This window comes from Anas acuta, chromosome 24 (genome assembly GCF_963932015.1).
Source record: "Anas acuta chromosome 24, bAnaAcu1.1, whole genome shotgun sequence".
NCBI lineage: Eukaryota > Metazoa > Chordata > Aves > Anseriformes > Anatidae > Anas > Anas acuta.
Window position 1 is genome coordinate 2,135,322 of NC_089002.1, and position 17,419 is coordinate 2,152,740.

Consider the following 17,419-nt stretch of genomic DNA (forward strand, 5'->3'; position numbering starts at 1 on the left):
TAGCTACGGGTGAGGTGTTCCCTACGATGCTGTTTAGATGTGTGTAGCCCGGCTGAGCAACAGGGAGTTAAGATTGCAGGTAGAAACTGCACATCAGGACTCCGGTATTCTCCCAGCTGTGTAGGAGAATTGCCCTGCTGTGTCTGGAGCATTGAGCTGGGTGGGAACCCACACCCAAGCTCCTCAGCCTGTGCTTCTGTCCCTGGTTTGTCCCTGTAAATGTTCCTCAGTTTCCCTCTTTGCCAAAAGGGAAGGTTAAAAGCTATTAGTCCACGAAGATTAATTACTCATGTGCTGCAGCATGCTTTGTACTTCTCAGAAGGACGTGATTTCTCTAGAACTGGAAACCCTCCCTCTTGTCTTTCCCACACTTGCTGCTTGCCATCTGGCTGAGACGCATGCAGAAAAAAAAGGCACAAATCCTCCATTTAATTATACTGCGCATTTTATTATCTCACCTCAGATTTTGTTGTTAATCTCTTTTACAGATTTCGTTTACATAAGTGGAGTCTTTCAGCTTTAGCAAGCTGCATCGCTTTCTCTTCTGATGCTGCAGATATCAGTCAGCTAAAAAGCAAAGAGAGGAAAGAACAAGTGTCCTTAAATTTATCATTCAGTCTTTCCCAGGCTTTCTATATCATTTTCTCCTCCTCAGCTCCTCACCTGAAAAACAAGGAGGCTGAAATCAGCACAGGCCAAAGTAAAATAACTCCCCCAGGGGTAACAGGGACTCTGTTGTCTGGGGTATTTAAGCCCAAATCAGACAAAGGTTCAGTGATAACACTAGTGATAATCATTCCATCACTCCTGAGGCTGGAACAGATTCATCCTGCCCCTGCATTTTTCGCAATTCCTATGCACTAAGAGAAAATTTTGGATTGGATTTTGGATGCTGGGTTTGTTAGCACTCAAGACCTTCAGCTGCAGCCAGTTCACCCGGTGTTAAGCCCAGTGCAGGGAGCAAGGTGTTCACACCTGCCTGTGGGTGCCGAAGTGCCTCACAGCTTGCATTACAATTCTAATGCAGCTAGCATTGTAAGTGTTGTTGGAAATTACACCCTAAAGGCTGAGGACTTTTGGGGAGGACTAGGTAGGTGGGAAGCAGGGCTGAGGAGAGCTGCTGGGAAGTGTTGCAATGCTGCTAACAGTCAACAGCAGCTCTGGGGCCAGGACAGCACCCTAAGAGAGCGTATAACCTTCCCAGAAGGGAACCGTGTGCATGCGGGTGGGTGGGGTATCTGAGGACTCTGTAAAGTGAGCAAACATGACACAAAAGCCCTTCTGAGGAATATAAATATCTCGGTGATGATGAGCTGCTGAGAGGAGGGAAAGGCAGAATTCCCAAGGCAGGAATCAACCTTCTGACAGTACCGTCTGGGGTGTCCTGTAACACCTCCGCGAGCAGTTTCTCCAGGACATCTTGGTATTTTTCCAGCTGCCTCGAGATGAGCCACATCCCAGCTTTAACAGGAACAGCTAGCTGTGGAGGAAGCAAGAAAATCAGGAAAAGCTGAGGGGAGCAGAGGCAGGCAGGTTTGAGTGCTTCGACCCCACTTTGCTCAAGTGAGTAAAGGGTCTAATGCTGATGTGAGATGATCCTTGCATGGGGAAAAGCAACATTAAGTCAGCCCCACGTACTGCAGTGCAATCTTGTGCTGGTGAAAATGCCAAAGTTTTCATGTGTTGGAGCATCTATGGTCTGACTCAGAAATACAGAGAAAGGCACCTACCGGCAACAGAGGCTGCAAAGAAAAATCATTTCTGCACCTTAAAATCCCCCACTATCTCATACCTTGACCCTTCAAGACAGCAGCTTTACTGATGCTGGCAAAGCATCCTGCCTTAGAAAGGGCTGAGGAGGAGACATCGCCCTGCCTCCAGCCTGACTTTGAGCCGTGGCTCAGATGTGCTGGAGGTAAATAGAGCTGCTCCACTCGTGGCTGGAGGCACGGGAGGGCTGCAGCGTCTGGGGAGCATTGGACAAGGGATGTGCCAGCTGTTTAATGCTTTGAACTGCAAATCTTTGCTGTTTAAATCCTATTATTGATCATCGGTGTACCGCAGTTATGAGAGCACTTGCACATCGACCTGTGTCTTGGCCAAACTCCAGGCTGGCCCCGCTGCCCGTCCCACTGCTTGGGCTAGACCTAAAAGCTCCTTTGGCTGGCAGAAGGCAGCCGCGCTGAGCACAGGAGTGGCTGCATCGACCGGGCAAAGGGCTCCCCATATTCAAGTGGGAAAGTGCAATTTTCAGACTTAGCTAACCAAGTAAGCGTGCCTTTGAGGGCTTAGACTGGCACTTAAATCCCTAAAATTGGCAATTTTCTGCTCTATATACAGGCTTTGGGGGGTGCAGCTGTACGGACCCAACTTTATAAATAAGATCCTGGCAGTGCAGAGGACTGAGATGGGAGGTGAGTGACACCAGACAGCTGATCCGGAGCTGCCTGAAAGAGTGACAAGTTAAAACCAGACCTGAAGCAGAGCTGCAAATTACTGCCTTGCAGTTGGCTGGCGTTCACTGAACGGCGGAGACAGACCTCATGTTGTTTCCATCTTCCCATGCTAAGGGAGAGGCCAGGCAGGTCTGAGGGGTGACCAGGCTGCTAAACCTCTGAGATAATTTATGGCTTGGAGGTAAAACCTTTCTCTGATGCATCCTTGCCTGGTTGCCTGGCAGAGCTGGTAGGAAATGGGCGTTGCTGCTTTACACAGGTTGTGAGCTCCCTAATAACACCCTCTGGCTTCTCACGTGGCACCTGGTGGTCACCAGGCCCCATGGGACAGCCCTTGGGCTGTCAGTTCTCCCCCACATGTCCCTATGAGCTTTCAGAGTCGCAGGGTTCAACGTACCTGGATTGTTGCGACATCTGCGCCAGCCTGCTCAGCGAGGCCTTCCTCATCCAGCTGCTGCAGCGGGGTCAGGGATTTCTTCTGCTCTCTGTTCCTCTCCTTTTCCTGCAACCCCACAGCAGAGAGCAAACAGGGGAGTGGTGCCGTGTGGCAGCTTTGCACAGGTACCCAACCCTCTCTGTATCACATCGACAGCCACGGAGCAGGGCAGAAAACCAGAGGGACTGGAGGTCTGAGCGCTGTCTGCAGCATCCTACCCTAGGGCCACAGCTCATGGGGAACAGACCCATCAGCTGCGGTCATCGTGGCCTTGGGGACTGTAACTCTGATACGCAGGAGGGGCCACAATGTGTAAGGCTGGGTTATGGGACTGCGGGTAAAGCTCTGCAGCAAACCTGACACTCCTGGATGACTGCTTTGATCCGTGCAAGACACCGCTGGCAGCAGGACGTGGCAGCCGAGCACACTGACCTCATGCAGCCATTCCGTAGGCTCAGTCCTGGTTCTTTTCTGTCTCAGTGGCACCGAAGTTTAACAAACCTGCACAAGCTCATTGCAAATGGAGAGCTCTGTGCAGACAACACATATTGCCAGACTTTCTTGGAAGTCTGTAACAGCAGTTCTTTCCCACTTACGGGGCTAATCTTGGCTTCAGGACCCTTCCTTTCTTCCTACCCCAAACAGAAAAGCCAGAGTTGCTTTGGGGTATGACCAACAAAACAGGATGAAAGATGCAGCGAAGGCTGTGCTCAGCGCCACGCTGACTGCTTGCTGTGCACTCGCTTTGGTTTGAACACGTGCTCGGAGGAGAAGAGGCAGCCTCTAGAAGAAAGCTAAGACTGATTTCACCCACGTACCTCCTGAAGCCCCTCAATCACCAGCAGACACATAACAAAAAGGGTGACGATGTATGAACCGTCTGGGGACTGTGCGTGGGTCCCCATCTCCTCCTTCAAGGAGGCTGAAGGATGTCTGTGCTCCCCATAAGAAGAAATCACTATCCAGTGAGCAAGTAGGTGTTGGGAAAAAAAAAGATTCCTCCCCGGTATCAATGGATTGTGTCGTGCGGGGGAAGCTCCCTTCGGCTGTGTTTAAGGAGAAGATGCAGTCTCTGAGGCTGCCTGCCTGACACCTTTCAACAGTATTAGTTTCACATCAAAAGAAAAAACATTCTCTCTGCACATCCCAGAGGTGACAACCATCTGGAGGATGGTTAATTATTTGTTACAACAAAAAGACCCATCAGTATGATGATGGGAGGCTGCAGCTTCTCTATAGGAATCACAGCCACTAGCATGGAGGAAAGAAAAGCGAGAGCTGCTAGCAGCAGATGATGTCCTGCACGGGTTTTTTGGTTTTTATGTAAAGGAGTCCAGGCTCTTCTTTAGTCTCAAGTCTTGGAAGTGTTCTCTGCCATCTCCTACCACTTTGGGATGAGGAGGGACTGCCACTCTTAGATGTTCTGTCCTAACGGAGGGGGCAGATGATGGGATCAACAGTGGCATGGTGTACACAGGGCTTGGGAGCAGAGGGAGGAAGAAGCCTTCCTAGTGTTTTTCAGGGCTCCTGCCACTGCAGGACATCCCATGAGTTACCTGCATCTTTCGGAAGTCGCTCTGGGTGAAAAATGGCACGAAGCCTTCAGTCTGTTCAGCCAACATGGACACCACGTACACCAGCAGCAAACTGGCCATCGCCTTCTTCGAAACCATCGTGAGAGCCTGAACAACACAGGAAGGAGGGTGCCGGGGTGATAACAGAGAGGGCTGTTTGACAAGAAATCCCTTCGGCTTTTCATCAGCTGCAATCTAATTTAGCCACCAGCTAACTAAAGGTATATTTACTCATCCAGTTGCTCCTAAGCTGAGAATAGAAGTGCCTTGACTGACAGTTCTCCTCTCAAACTATTTCTTGTAAACAGATTTGTTCTTGAGCAATATCTCGGGAGACTGAAAGCCCAGCCCTTCAGTACGGTTAAAGACTCCCTCTGTTCTGCAAGCTTTAGCCCTCCAGCTGTAGTGGTTTAAGACCTCCACACATCCAGAGCAAAACACACGCGTCAATCCCACTGACAGCAAGGGAGACGGTGATGCTGCAGGAGAGAAAGAACTTACTACAGCTGTTTTGTTAAATTTTGTTTTTATATCCCTCACCCTTGAAAATCTGCACCGATAGACTGAATCCTTTAATAAGCCTCACTGGGTTCAAGAGAGCTGGGAAGGGTGTTTGCCAGCCCTGCTGCATAAAAGTCTGGTATAAAGGGCTTTAAAAACTACCTTCTGAAGTGATTTAACAGTGACTTTGCATTGGAAGAGAACTTATATAAACATTAAATGCTCTCTTTAAATATTAAAATATTCTCTCTGGACGCGTTTAATGAAGTCTGCTCTCACGGCTTAACTACTCTACCTGACTGGAGCCTGATCCTTAATTAGTTTCAGAAACCTCTCGGTTTGGACATTATTAAAAAGACATTGTTAGGTCAAATTTGACCCCTAAATTAGATTTCCCATAAATATCAGCTAGTATTGAGCTGGAGGCCAGTGGAAGTTAATAAATATTCCCTTCCTGCAGCACTTGCCGGTCACATCCCCCAGCTTCGTGCCAGGCCAGGGGAGCTCCCATGGCAAGTGAAGGTGGCTGCAGCCCCACTCCTCTCCCTCGGCACCGCTCTGCACCCAGGAGAGGGCATCTCATCCCTTACCACTCACACCGGGACAGAAAACCATCAGGCACGCTCAGAGATCACCCTGGGAGACCTCGCGAAATGGAGCTGTTGCTGGAGTGATCAGAAGGGGAATTTCTCAGGCTCTCCCCTTGTAATACAGCATGTCAATATGCATATGTGCTGATAATGCGGTGTTATCTCCGCAGCATCAATCTTTTGTGTGGTTTCATTTATTCTAACGCTGCAATGAAATACTGCCACATACAAAGAAATAAACTCAGTCACCTCCTTCATCTCGTATTGACTAGCCCTTTGTGAATTGATTCTCTCCCTCTTCCTCCAGAGAAACACCCCCGCACATTACTCCAGTCAAAAAATATCTTTTCTGAATGTCTATTCCTTATTTTGTAGGCAGGACATGTCTGTCAGACCCGAGATCTCCGGCTCAATGCCTCTCCAGGCAGATATGTACCTTGTTGTTTGTGAATTTGCTTCCCAGCTACAAAGAGAAAGCACAAAGCAGGAGGATCCCAAGTTCAGCATCAGCACAACAAAGCACCGAGGTCACACGAGGCTGGGAGCAGCATTGCCCAGCTCGGCTTATGCCTGAGTAAAGCGGGAGTGAAGTGCCAATTTGAGGGCAGGAGGGGTGAACATCCACCTGGTACTGGTGTGAGAACAGTGACAAGGAAGTAGGTTTAGCAGCCAGGCTCTGTCTTCCAATAAATAAATAAATAAATAAATAAATAAATAAAAATGAAGTTGTTACCATCAATAGGAGCTGTACAAATACATGTATTTTTCCTCTTGGTCTGTTTAAAGCAGTTTCCCAAGTGCAGAGGGCACCCAGGGCTTGCCGTGCCTCTGCAGCACTCTCCAGTGTCTGCTGGGTGCTCACGGCAAACGAGAAGGCAGAAGGTGATGGAATCAATGCTTCCACCATGTGTTAAGAGCCGAAAGCACCTTTCCCCTTATTTAAGCATTGATTTCCTCCTTCTTTGTCGGAGCTCTCTCATGTTTAGCAATTGCTGCTGAAGCCAACGGGTTCTGGTGCCTCCAGCACCCACCCGAGCACCCACGGGTCACCCCACCGAGCTGGGGAATGGAAGCACAAACCACACACCTACCTGGTGAGCGCAGCCCGGGAGCTGGAGGTCAGACCTCTTCTCGTTCCCTCTCACACCTGGATGCTCTTGCTCTGCTCCCAACCCTTTATATACCCACGCACACAGCTCTGCACACACCGGTGCCCCCACTCCCAGCAGGGCCAGGGAGCAGCTACCTGGCATGCATGGAAACGAGCACGCCAGATGGGCAGCACCGTTATCTGCATCGGATTTTTAAGAGTTTTTTGTTTCCAGGATGATCCCCTGGCAGCTGTTCTCTGTGCATCCCACAACTGGACAGGGCCCCTAATGCAGATCGCTGCCTGCCTCAGTTTCCCCACCTGTAAGGTGGATAAATTCTTCTCTCAGCTTGTCTACGTAGGCTGTGAGCCCCCAGGATAATGTCTTTCTTTATGATGCAAGTGTATCAGCAGTCAAATGATGCATGCACCGATTGTATTTCTACTGTCGTGTTAACAAATCACAGTAACAACAATACCAAACGGTGCCAAAACCACAGCAGAATGAAGTTTGACCCACTGGCATTACGGAAGCATCCGTTCAAGGCAACAAATCCCCTGGCAGGATCTAGACCTAAATATTAGTATAATAAATAAAACGATATATGCTAAACCTATCACCAAAAGCTTTAAAAACTGAGCAGATGAGTGGGGAGATGCCAAGGCAGCCCGAGCTATTTATCTGCCCGTTTTGAGACCTGTGTGACCCCTGTTACCATAATAACCACACATCTCACAATCCCGGGCACAGCACTACCCCTCAGGGACCGAACCATGCACTAACACCTCCCTCCAGATAAATGAGGTGCAGAAAGAGAAAGCGATTTGCTTAAGATCTCCCAGGGTTGTCTCTGGAAGCCATCAGACAGGCGCTGAGGCTGGAGGGTTTGGGATCAGGCCAGAAACGTCCCGGTGCTGCCCACAGAGCAGCGGCTACGCACGAGGAACCTCGAGAGCAAGCAGCCGCAAGTGAGTGAGATGCAGGAGGAAAAAATGAGGTGGAGAAAGCAATGAAAGCCTCCTGCATCAAATGGCTTCACGGGGTGTTAGAGCAGGGTTCCTGCCCGGCTGGTTGAGCACTAAGCACTGGCGCTATTTGCTGGAGACAAGAGGAAAAGAGCTACAGCCCAAACCCCTAAAATGACTTTTCTCACCTATCCGCAGCGCAGCTGATCGATGCGATGTGTACACACCGTGCTGCACGGCGCCCCTCGCAAGGCGATTGCTGCTGCCACTGCAGTCAATACTGCTCGATTTGGGCCAAATCCTGGCTTAAAATTGTGGCAGCCGCTGAGATGCTTCCCAGATCCCTGTGTATTTATTACTGTTTATCGCTGGGCAGTGAAGTGGTCCTGGCTATAAAACTTCTGGGGAGCTCAACATAGTTTTTCTCCCTGGGACCATGGGTATGTGTGTTGATGAAAAGGATATTATAGAATAGGTTGTTGGGCTAGCTTTTATTTTTTTATTTTTTTTTTCCTCTCCCACCTTTGCAAAAGAATTTGTGCAAAGCCCATTTGACACTGGTCCTTGTTTTAATTGACTTTTTCAGTATCTTTTTTTATGGTTATGATGGATGCAGCTGACGAGTCAGCAGATGGTGTTGGGAAGTGACAAATTAATTACCAAGAAAGGTCACTTTTGCAAAGCACTAAACTTTCCCGTGTCTTGTCCCCTTTTACCTCAAAAATGTGGCTGCCTGGCAGCTTTCCCATCCATCTGTGGTGAAGCTTTCTGCATTGGAGAGCACGACCTTTAAAATAAAAAGGAAAGATGAAAATTAATCATATTTGTATTAGCTGGATGCTGTCGGCCAGCTTCACCTCAAAATTGTGCAAAGGTACAAAAAAGGGAAAGGAAACAAAACTGGAAATAAGGGACCTGACTCCAGGACCTCCACAGTGGAAGCACCAAAGCAGGTGGGAAAAACGGGCATAAACGGGCACCCTTTTGTCCTATTTTTCCCAGTCCATAAAGGCAGGCTTGGCATGCCCTGTCACCAGTGCAGAACGAGGATATGGGAAAATAAAAGTCACAGCTGGAAGTCTGACCCCTAGCATCACAAGGCAAAAACTCTGCCCAGCTGCAGTCCCTGTAACAACTCGCAGTCTGCAGGCTCCCTTAAACCCTCCAGGTTTTATGAAGCAAAATTACAGCAGAGGTTAGAAGCTTAACCAAAAAAAAATGATGTGCAAAATGAAGCCACTCGCAGTCCTGCTTGTACCTAAAGTTAAACGTTTGCCATAATTGGGAGTAATTTTAACAGGCAACTGGCAGTGGTAGTGCAGTCCGTTAAGCCATGCATCAATCGCAGTGTCAAAGAATCGAGGGAAAATGAGTTCCCTGTGCCAGCACCACCAAGCATTTGTCTCCATGTCCTGTACTTTTCCCTCCAAGTCACTCCGTGCCTGGGGTATTTTGGCAAGTGGCTGGCATCAAAAACAGGAGCTAGAAGCCAGCGCTGGTCTGAAGCTGAGCTTCGGCCCCAGGCTAAGGCAGCACATAGAGAGCAAAGGGGAAAGAACAAATGGCTGGAGCCCTGCTGCCGCTCTGCCTGGTGCATGGTTGGGAATTTGTGTGCCCCAAAGGCTGTAATTTGGGGCTGTCAGAGCCATAGCACAGCAGGTCACCCTCTTTTTCCCCCTTGTCCAAAAATCTCCTTGAATGGGGCCAGCACATACAAGATGGAAAACCTTGCCTTTGTGCTTGGAGGAGTTCAGTTTGCTCTCACAGCTCCATCAGACCCACAGTAGCCATCAGGTTTAGGCAAGTTCACAACCCTCAGCCCCTAATTCCCCTTCCTGATTCCTACAGGAGTATCAATCTCACCTCCCTCACATTACAGTGTTTTTACTTGGAGTCAGATGGGTCAAGAAGCCCGGCGCGTGAACTGCTGAATTTAATGTCTGCAGTCACAGCTGAAGTCAACGTGGGTAAGGAATTCATTTTAGGCTCCTGCTCTGGAAGTGGGAGCAGAAAGCTCTTTCTCACAGCCCAGGCACCATCCTCCAGCTGCTGTCTCTGCATGGACGCGTTACAGATTTAGCAGGCACTGCTGTCTGTGGCTGCTGAACTCTCCTAATGAATAAAGCACCGGTGGCAAATTTTAATGCAGTTTTCAAAATATTAATGCTAGATAAATATTTGAAGAATCACGGGCTTAAAACACATGTTAATTTGCATCATAAATATTTTAATCACGCAGGCATCCCCCTCCTATCCCCGCGCTTGCTTTGCACCCACTTCCATTTCTCCCCGCTGCTCGGCAGTGTAATTCATGGTAATGCTCAGCCGTGCAGCCAGGCCGGGAAAGAATCAATAGCAAGGATTTAACTCCTGCTGACTCCCCAAAACAGCTCGCCCTCCTGGTTCTGGCAGCTGATAATGATCTTTTGGATTAATGGGGAATTTGCCTTGTGTTGTTCCTCTCTCCACCCACTCCACTGCCTGGTTCCTGGTGCTGAGGAGCTGGGAGCTGTGGATGAGGTACAGGACATGGAGAAGGAGGAGGAGGCTCTGGATGTGCAGCAGAGCACAAGGAACATCCCACCACCACCTTCCAGAGGTGACAAACTCATTTGTACCTGCAAGCACACAGCTCTGTAGCTCCTCTAAACCAACACGCCCAGATGCCTTCACAGCAGAGCCATCTCCATCAGGATGGCCTCGATTTACATCCCAGCACCTCACTGAGCTCCTCTGGGCACTCAGCACACCTTTGAGAGCCTCCAGCAGACATTAAAAGCTGATGTGTCAGTGCTCCACCTTGTAACTCCAAAGTCTTTCTAGAAACCAAGCTTAAGGTCACCTAGAGCAGATACCCCAGAAGCGAGGACACCTGGAAATTCTGCCTGCTGCCTCAGTTTCTTCAGGTCTGCAAAGGACATACAAATGAAAGAAAGAGGACAGCACAATCCACCTGGCTACAGCCTAGAAAGATTTAGGTTCTCTACCAGAGGCAGAAGAGACAGTCACTAGTCAAAGGACCCCATCTCCTAATCATTACATTTCCTCAAAAAAAAACAAACAAAAAAAACAACCAAACAAAAAAAACTGGTTTCTATGCTTATAAAAATGTTACGGTTTCTCAACTGAATTAAAAAAAAAAAAAAAAAAAAAAGATAATCGATTCCTTCCTTTGTTTTTCTTCATTTTTGGTCATTCCTTTGCCATTCTCCACCCAGTCTGGAACAAGTGAAGAGAGAAAAGAGAGGAGGTGAGAAAACAAGGTGGGATACAGCTCATCTGTTTCCATTTTGGTGTTCAAATCCAAACCACTAGTTTTGCACTAGAAGGCTCAGGAATATTTTTAGGAATAGTGAAAAATGCAGTCTCACGCGCTGTGAGGGGCTGAGGTTGCCTTGTCCCTCATCAGTCACTGCTGTCCCTTTGCACCAGGGCTGTCCCTTTTGCCCCAGGGCTCAGCAAGATCTGGGAGCCCCTGCGTGCCTCCAGCACCCCCAGCCCTGGGCTGAGGCACTGGAGGCAGGGCAATCACTTAGGAATCCTTCAGGAAAGGAGCTCCCTACCCACCTCACAGGGAATATTTATTAGATTTGATGAAAGAGCAATTTAGCCTTTACACACACCAGGCACCCATTGACCTTTTATTTTCGTATTACCTCTCTTTACACCCCCTACTGTTCCTGCATCAAACAACAATATATCAGGTTAAGCATAGCAAGACGAAACACTAAGGCACCAAGAAGTGCATTAAATCGCTGCTTTGCAGGGCTGCTTGCGCTGCCAAATCAGCAGGAAGGTGATGTATGATATTCTTGCTCACAGGCGGGATGCAAAATGCAGCCCCACAGTCCCCTTTGCAGGCGAGGTTTGCAGGTACAGCCTGCCTTCCTGCAGAAGGCAGCAGCGGTTTTCCTGAGAAGGGAAGGGGAATAAAAACTGAAGTGAGAGTATTCGAGATCCAGCCCCCAGCCTTTGCTGCTGTTGGCCACGGGGATTATCTGTCCATGGGAGAACTGCAGCACAAAAAGACATCGCTGTTCTCAATGCTGCCAGCTCCCACGAGATCTCCTGATACAGCGGGCCGGATTATGCTGGATGCCCAGGATTTATCAGCGCTTTCAATGGAGAGTCACCCTTTTCATTCCAGAAACCCTCAGCATTTAATAGCAGTTTATCTGCAGCAGGGGAGAAGAGTTTGCTGCCGCTTTATCTCCTTTCAGACTTTCAAGACACCAATTCAGTCTGCGAGGCAGCAAGGAAACGGGGTCAGATGTCTTCAGGGTGAAAAAGAGACCATGCACGTGGCAAATTAATGAGCATGCCGAGCATGGGTGGTGAGACTCCAACAACCAAATGGGTGATCAGGGAAATATCCCAGCCGGGACATGGGAACACCAGCTGCAGGTGTCAGACAACAGCAGAAAGATCTGCAGAGACAGGCGCGTCCATCCAGGCAAATCTGGTTCCAGCACAGGACACAAATTTGATAAAATGCCTGCTTAATCCAGGGATGTTTTGCTTAGGTGATGAATAGCAACCTCAGTGAAAGCCTCTCAACCACAAAAGCTTTAGAGAGCTAAAGCAGTAAAGACCAAGAATTAAGGAGAATAAATATTAATGCAAGGAGTGAGAAATTAATCATTTTTTCCAGGTGATCCTGCCATTACTTGGGCTGCTGCATTTCCCTCTTTGCTCACGCCGTGTGGGGCAGGAGCACGTGCCCAGGGTTCATGCAGAGCCCAGCCCTGGTGAGAGCACGGAGATGCAACAGTGGCACGAGACCACAAAATGCACATGGAAAGGAAAAAGATGAAGTAAATGGGAAGGGAAAAGGAAGTGCAAAAGAAAAGGGTCGCTGTACCAACACGGGATTCAGCCTGCAACAGGAATTGGTGCAAACCCTCTGCTGGTTTCAGTGGCTGGAGGTCAAGCAAAGCGCCAGGCTTAGGTCGGCCAGGCACAGCCCAGAGAGGTGCCGTTACGTAAAGGGATGGGGAACGCCAGGGTGGGCTGGACGGAGTAAATGAATCCAATTATGGGATGAAGGGCAAAGGGAGAGAAGGGACACATTTGGTCTGGAGCAAATCCCTGCAAGGCTTTAAAACAGGGACAACAAGAAAAAGACAAAATGAATTCCAGTGAAGGATGCGCAGCCTCGACTCCAGTCAAGAGGAACAGCAGCCTCAAAATAGGGCAATAAGGTACAGAATATGGTTGTTCTGGTGGGAGACCCAAAGCGTCTCTGCTGGGAGCTGATGCACCAGTTTTGGCTGTCCATAGTCCCATAGGGATGCTGGAGCACAGAGGCGTTCCCTACAGGTACCAGAAGCAGCTCCTCTGAAAGCAGAAAACAAGCAACCCACCTCCAGATTTCCTCCACGATTTTCCCAAAAGATTACATCCCGGCTGGCCAACTCGCAGCAGTCTCCACAGAGAAAACCAAGGGCTATGCACTGGAAATGAAAAAAAACTGACCCAGTTATGACAAAATGAAACAGCATGTATGAAGCATCACTACAGAGGGCTACAAACATCCACAATAAGGCCCCGAGGAATAACAGTTCAACTTCAAATGAGATTTACAAATTAAAAATAAAAGATTATTTCTGTTTGCCTAAACCCCGTTATCTGACTGCTCAGCCATTCTCAAAGCCAGGCCACGGCAAGTGATACCGAGCACTGCAGAACAAAGGCTGCTCTTTTGCATCCCTTCAGCATTCAATGAAAAATCTTTCCTTTTGCCTCTCAGGCATCGCAGTTACGTGTCTGCTCCTGGATGGGCAAAGCAGAGCTGGGAGAGAAGAGCTGGACAGAGATCCCGAGCTCCCAGCTCTCCTTGTAAACACCCCTTATCTCCCACCTGCCTCAAAGAGCCGCTAAAACAGAACAAAATCCAACCAGGATTAATTTATTATTATCTTTTTAATTTTTATTTTTTTTTCCAGTTTGCAAGACAAAGAACTCACAGGAGCAGGCAGCATCTTCCTGCTTTCCCTCGTCAGAGGTTGGTTTGCGCCATTACGCAGCTGCTAACATACAGGGAGAAGTGGTCGTGATGCTTTGGTTTGCTGGGCTGTGCTGCCTGCTGGTCCCGGTGCTACGTGGCTGGTGAGACTGTCTTGCAAACCGCTGCAAAGCTCTGGTTTATCACTTAGTTAAAGGTGCTGACAGCACCACGCTGAGTGGTGCAGGTCTGCAGCTGAACCGGGATTGCTCAGCTCGCCGGCAGGAAAATGACAGGTCCCAGGGACTTTCCGTCCCTCCAAGGAAATCCTAGGGTGCTTGCAGAGATGTTACCTAGATCAGTGGCAGGAGGAAAAGCCAGGGAGGTGGCAGGGGCCTGTTTGCTTGCACATGAGATGTGGTTGGCAGCAGTGAAGCTCTCCCACTTCCCAGCTGCCTTCTGGCTCTGGTGCATCCACCCCCTGCAAAGCTGCACTGGTGGGGAGAGCCCCAGGAGGGAGTGAAGGGGAACCTGCAGGGAAAGCAGGACCTGGGGGTCCTCCTGCCCAAAGTTCATGCATGCAGTAAGCAAAGCAGGAGATAGACTTGTGTGAACTCTAATTTTTGGGGAAAGAAGCAGGGGCATGGCGTAAAGAGCCTGTCTGCACCACCAGCTCCTTGTCCTGGGTGGACGCAGCCGTGCGAGCCCGGCAGAGCCGTGAGCAGCCAGCCCCACCAGCCACAGCTGAGTTAATCCACGTTGAGCAAGGAGCAGCCAACCAAACCAAACTGCAAATACATCTGTGTCCTCCTTCTCCCTGCCACGCATTTAAATCTATTTGATCCACTCTAACGGATTGATCCACAAGTTTGTGCACACACATCCTGCTTTGGACGGGGCGGCTGGCAGCGCCTCACCCATCACGTCCTGTCAGCTCCACTCAGCCTCACCTCCGCCGGGAGCCGCTGGGAACGAATCCAATTACAGGATAAAGGGTTTTCTTCCCCTCCATATGGTCTCCATAACGCTCCAGCTTTATCTTGCTTTAACCCCTTTCCTGGCGAGGGAGCTCACAAGCCCAGCATAAGCGGCTCAGCGCAGTGGCCGCGCGTGGCTGCTATCTGATACGGGGAGGCGAGGTCTTCCCAGGGCAGCTGGAGGACCGGGAGGCACCGTGATATTTGTGCTTCCCTCTCCTCCTGCCCAGGTGGGAGGAATGAGCCCCTCCAGCAGGTATATTCAAAGCAGCGTGTTGCAGAACCTGCCAAGAGCACAAAAGCAAGCTCAGCATCACTTTGCATTCAGTGTTGGTGCCTGGTGCTCGTGGCTGAGGTTTAAGGTCCTGTACATGAGGCCATCACCAGAATTTAAGCTCAGACATTTGCCTCAGGAGTGATTTCTATTACTTTTGCATTTCTCTGCAGCTTATTTCCTGTGTGCCCTTGGGCAAGTCGCTCCTTCGTATTTGTCCAAGCGGCCGTGCTCCTTGCACGGGGACAGGGACGGGGACAGCAAAGGGCTCCCGGCTGCCACCCCCACGGAAAAGCCACCCCCAACACGGCTGCGTGGCTCGCTCTGCTTGCCACTGAAATCCCAGAAACCAACCGTATCAGCTTGGTTATTTGATTATAATTATCGTTTCTTGCTTTACACAGGACATGAAAGCCTGGAGAAGCTCAGGGCTCCTTCACGCAATGTGCTGACAAACAATGAATAAGAGACAATCTCATCTCAAAGAGCTTAGCAAAGCAGAAAAGCCTGTATGAGGGAAGAAAAACCTTCCTTCTCCTAAGGACAAACACAAAGGAAGCAAGCTTCTCTTCTTGCATTAAACAGGGCCTGAATTTTGCTATTGCTTTCTTTGCCATGGAGTCAGCACAGAAAGCAATTGAGAGCTCTCTGGGAGACAGTCCATAAAGTTTCCCCGCTAAGAGACGCCAAATTAAAGCCATCACTTTCCATTTCTGTGACAGGGACACAGAGGGAAGAGAGGTTGCATTCAGGGCACGTCCTGGAGGAACCAGCTAACCTCCCTGGTGTCGTTTTCTTCTGCAGAGTTGATTCGAGGCCTTCGGCATTGCTCCGGCTGCGGCTGACCTGCGGAGAGCTCTAAATCCATGCCAACAGCAGCCTTGGGATATCGACCAAAACACTGCCCTCAGCCTGCCAGGGGGGGAAGCTGAGTCCACGAGGACAGCTGGGAAGGGACAGCACCGTGTTCAGCCCCATTAGTGTAACACAGGGGACTCGGGCTTACCTGCTCCGTGTTCAGGTCCCCAAAATGGGAAAGGGGCAGGTCCAGACCTAGTCCAAGATGATGTGAGAGTCCTCTTGGCCCAGCTGTTGGTAATCCTGTGTATGAAAGGCTGCTGGGTGCCAAGCATGAAGCCCAAGTTGTGCCGTGTGTTAGCTGGAACAGGGAGAGGAGAGGATCTGCACTGATCCAAAAAAAAACAACCAACACCTCTGGACCTTTTCCCCCAAACTTGGTGCACCATCCAAAACAGGCTTCCATTTTGCCTCCTCCCCCCTCAAATATGCTTCATTTGTACAACTTTTTTTACTCTTTAGGAGAAGATGAGACACCACAAAGTCTCATGGAAAGAAATATCAGGAAGTGAAAAGTCGCAGTCCATGGAGATAACCACGTTTCTGTGCAAAGCCCTGGAGAAACACCAGAGCTTTCAGATGCTGCTGGCACTGGCAGCAAGGTCCAAGTCTTATGAAGGTGGACAGGCATAGTGATATCTTTTAGGTGAAAGGAGTTGTCTTGCACCATGAAAGATTCCACAATGGAATTGAGAAGCACATCTGCACATGCCTCTTTCTGTGTATTAACTTTCTCTTTTAGTACTCAACTAATTCTGCAAAAACACGCTTAGCTTTTGTACATCCAGAAGCCTGACTATGGACAGGAAAGGCATGAAACAGCGCTGGGGAAAGTTTTGAGATGTAGGGCCAAGGGAGTTCTGCCCACAGAAGTCTTCTCCTCAAGGAAAACCTTGTGGAAAGTCTTGAAAAGATCCGGGCTGGGAACTCCACGGCTGGTGGTTCCGCAGGACATGCAGGGAGATCGCTCTGAGAGGCACGGACGTCCCATGGGGATTGCTCATCCCAGGGCACCTGAGGCTGCTGTGACCCACTTACTCTTGCCATGTCCTACTTCTGCTCCTTTCAGACCTGTGCAGATGGATCAGTGGGCCAGCGATTAGGACATCATTCATCCCACCCACACCCCTTAGCCTTCCGCTCCTGCCCTCTAGCTCCGAGAGGCTGCAGAATAGCAGGAGACCTCATTCCTCCAGCAGGACAGCATTGAGTTTTTCCATCCACCTTGCCTTGGTGGAGGGCAGCTGTGGGAAAGAGGCTAGCAGCTTACGGCATTAACAGATCAGGGCCATTAACGCCACCAGATGTCAGAGATTAATGGAAGAGCTTCGCTAAGGCGCCTTAGGCAGGTCTCTTGGAGAAGGAGTACCCCTGACCCAGAAGGAAGAGCTTGGCCAGGATGGAGCTCTGGTGCTCCAAGGTAGCACCGATGCTGCTGAGAAGGGTTTCACAATCTTGCGTGCACTGGGATAGAGGTCCCACACCTTAAGATGAGCACCAAGAGACCAGGAACTTCCATCCCAGTGTGGCTACAGGCTGGTGCTGGTCTCTCTGCACCATCTCTGGAGGGAACTGGGGATGACAGCATCACCAAAGTTTCCCTTCCCCCTCCCCAGGGAGCTGAGGTTCTGCTTCTCCAGCAAACAGCAGCACCGTCAGGCTGGTTTCAGAGCTGTGGCCAGGGATCCTCCCTAAGCCCTGCCAATCCTTGCAAAGCCCCAACCCAGAGTGGTGTCCAGCTTCCTGGGACTGG

At 49.7% G+C, this 17,419-nt stretch overlaps 1 protein-coding gene across 3 annotated transcripts; it reads right to left on the reverse strand.

Annotated features, from left to right (window-relative positions):
- Nucleotides 1-435: 435 nt before the first annotated feature.
- On the reverse strand, nucleotides 436-14,660 carry MLN (motilin). 3 transcript variants are annotated; one of them, XM_068660067.1, is made up of 7 exons: nucleotides 14,508-14,660; nucleotides 12,977-13,066; nucleotides 8,330-8,400; nucleotides 4,449-4,574; nucleotides 2,854-2,958; nucleotides 1,372-1,480; nucleotides 436-663 (listed from the first exon to the last, which is right to left on the reverse strand). In XM_068660067.1, exons 3-7 carry the CDS (start codon nucleotides 8,360-8,362, stop codon nucleotides 638-640), a joined length of 399 nt encoding a protein of 132 aa, XP_068516168.1. In that variant the 5' UTR covers nucleotides 8,363-8,400; nucleotides 12,977-13,066; nucleotides 14,508-14,660; the 3' UTR covers nucleotides 436-637. The 3 variants fall into 3 exon arrangements, with proteins under 3 accessions (XP_068516168.1, XP_068516169.1, XP_068516170.1); XM_068660068.1 differs by having other exon boundaries at nucleotides 436-567; nucleotides 14,508-14,657; XM_068660069.1 differs by lacking the exons at nucleotides 8,330-8,400; nucleotides 12,977-13,066; nucleotides 14,508-14,660 and adding an exon at nucleotides 6,649-6,743.
- Nucleotides 14,661-17,419: the final 2,759 nt, after the last annotated feature.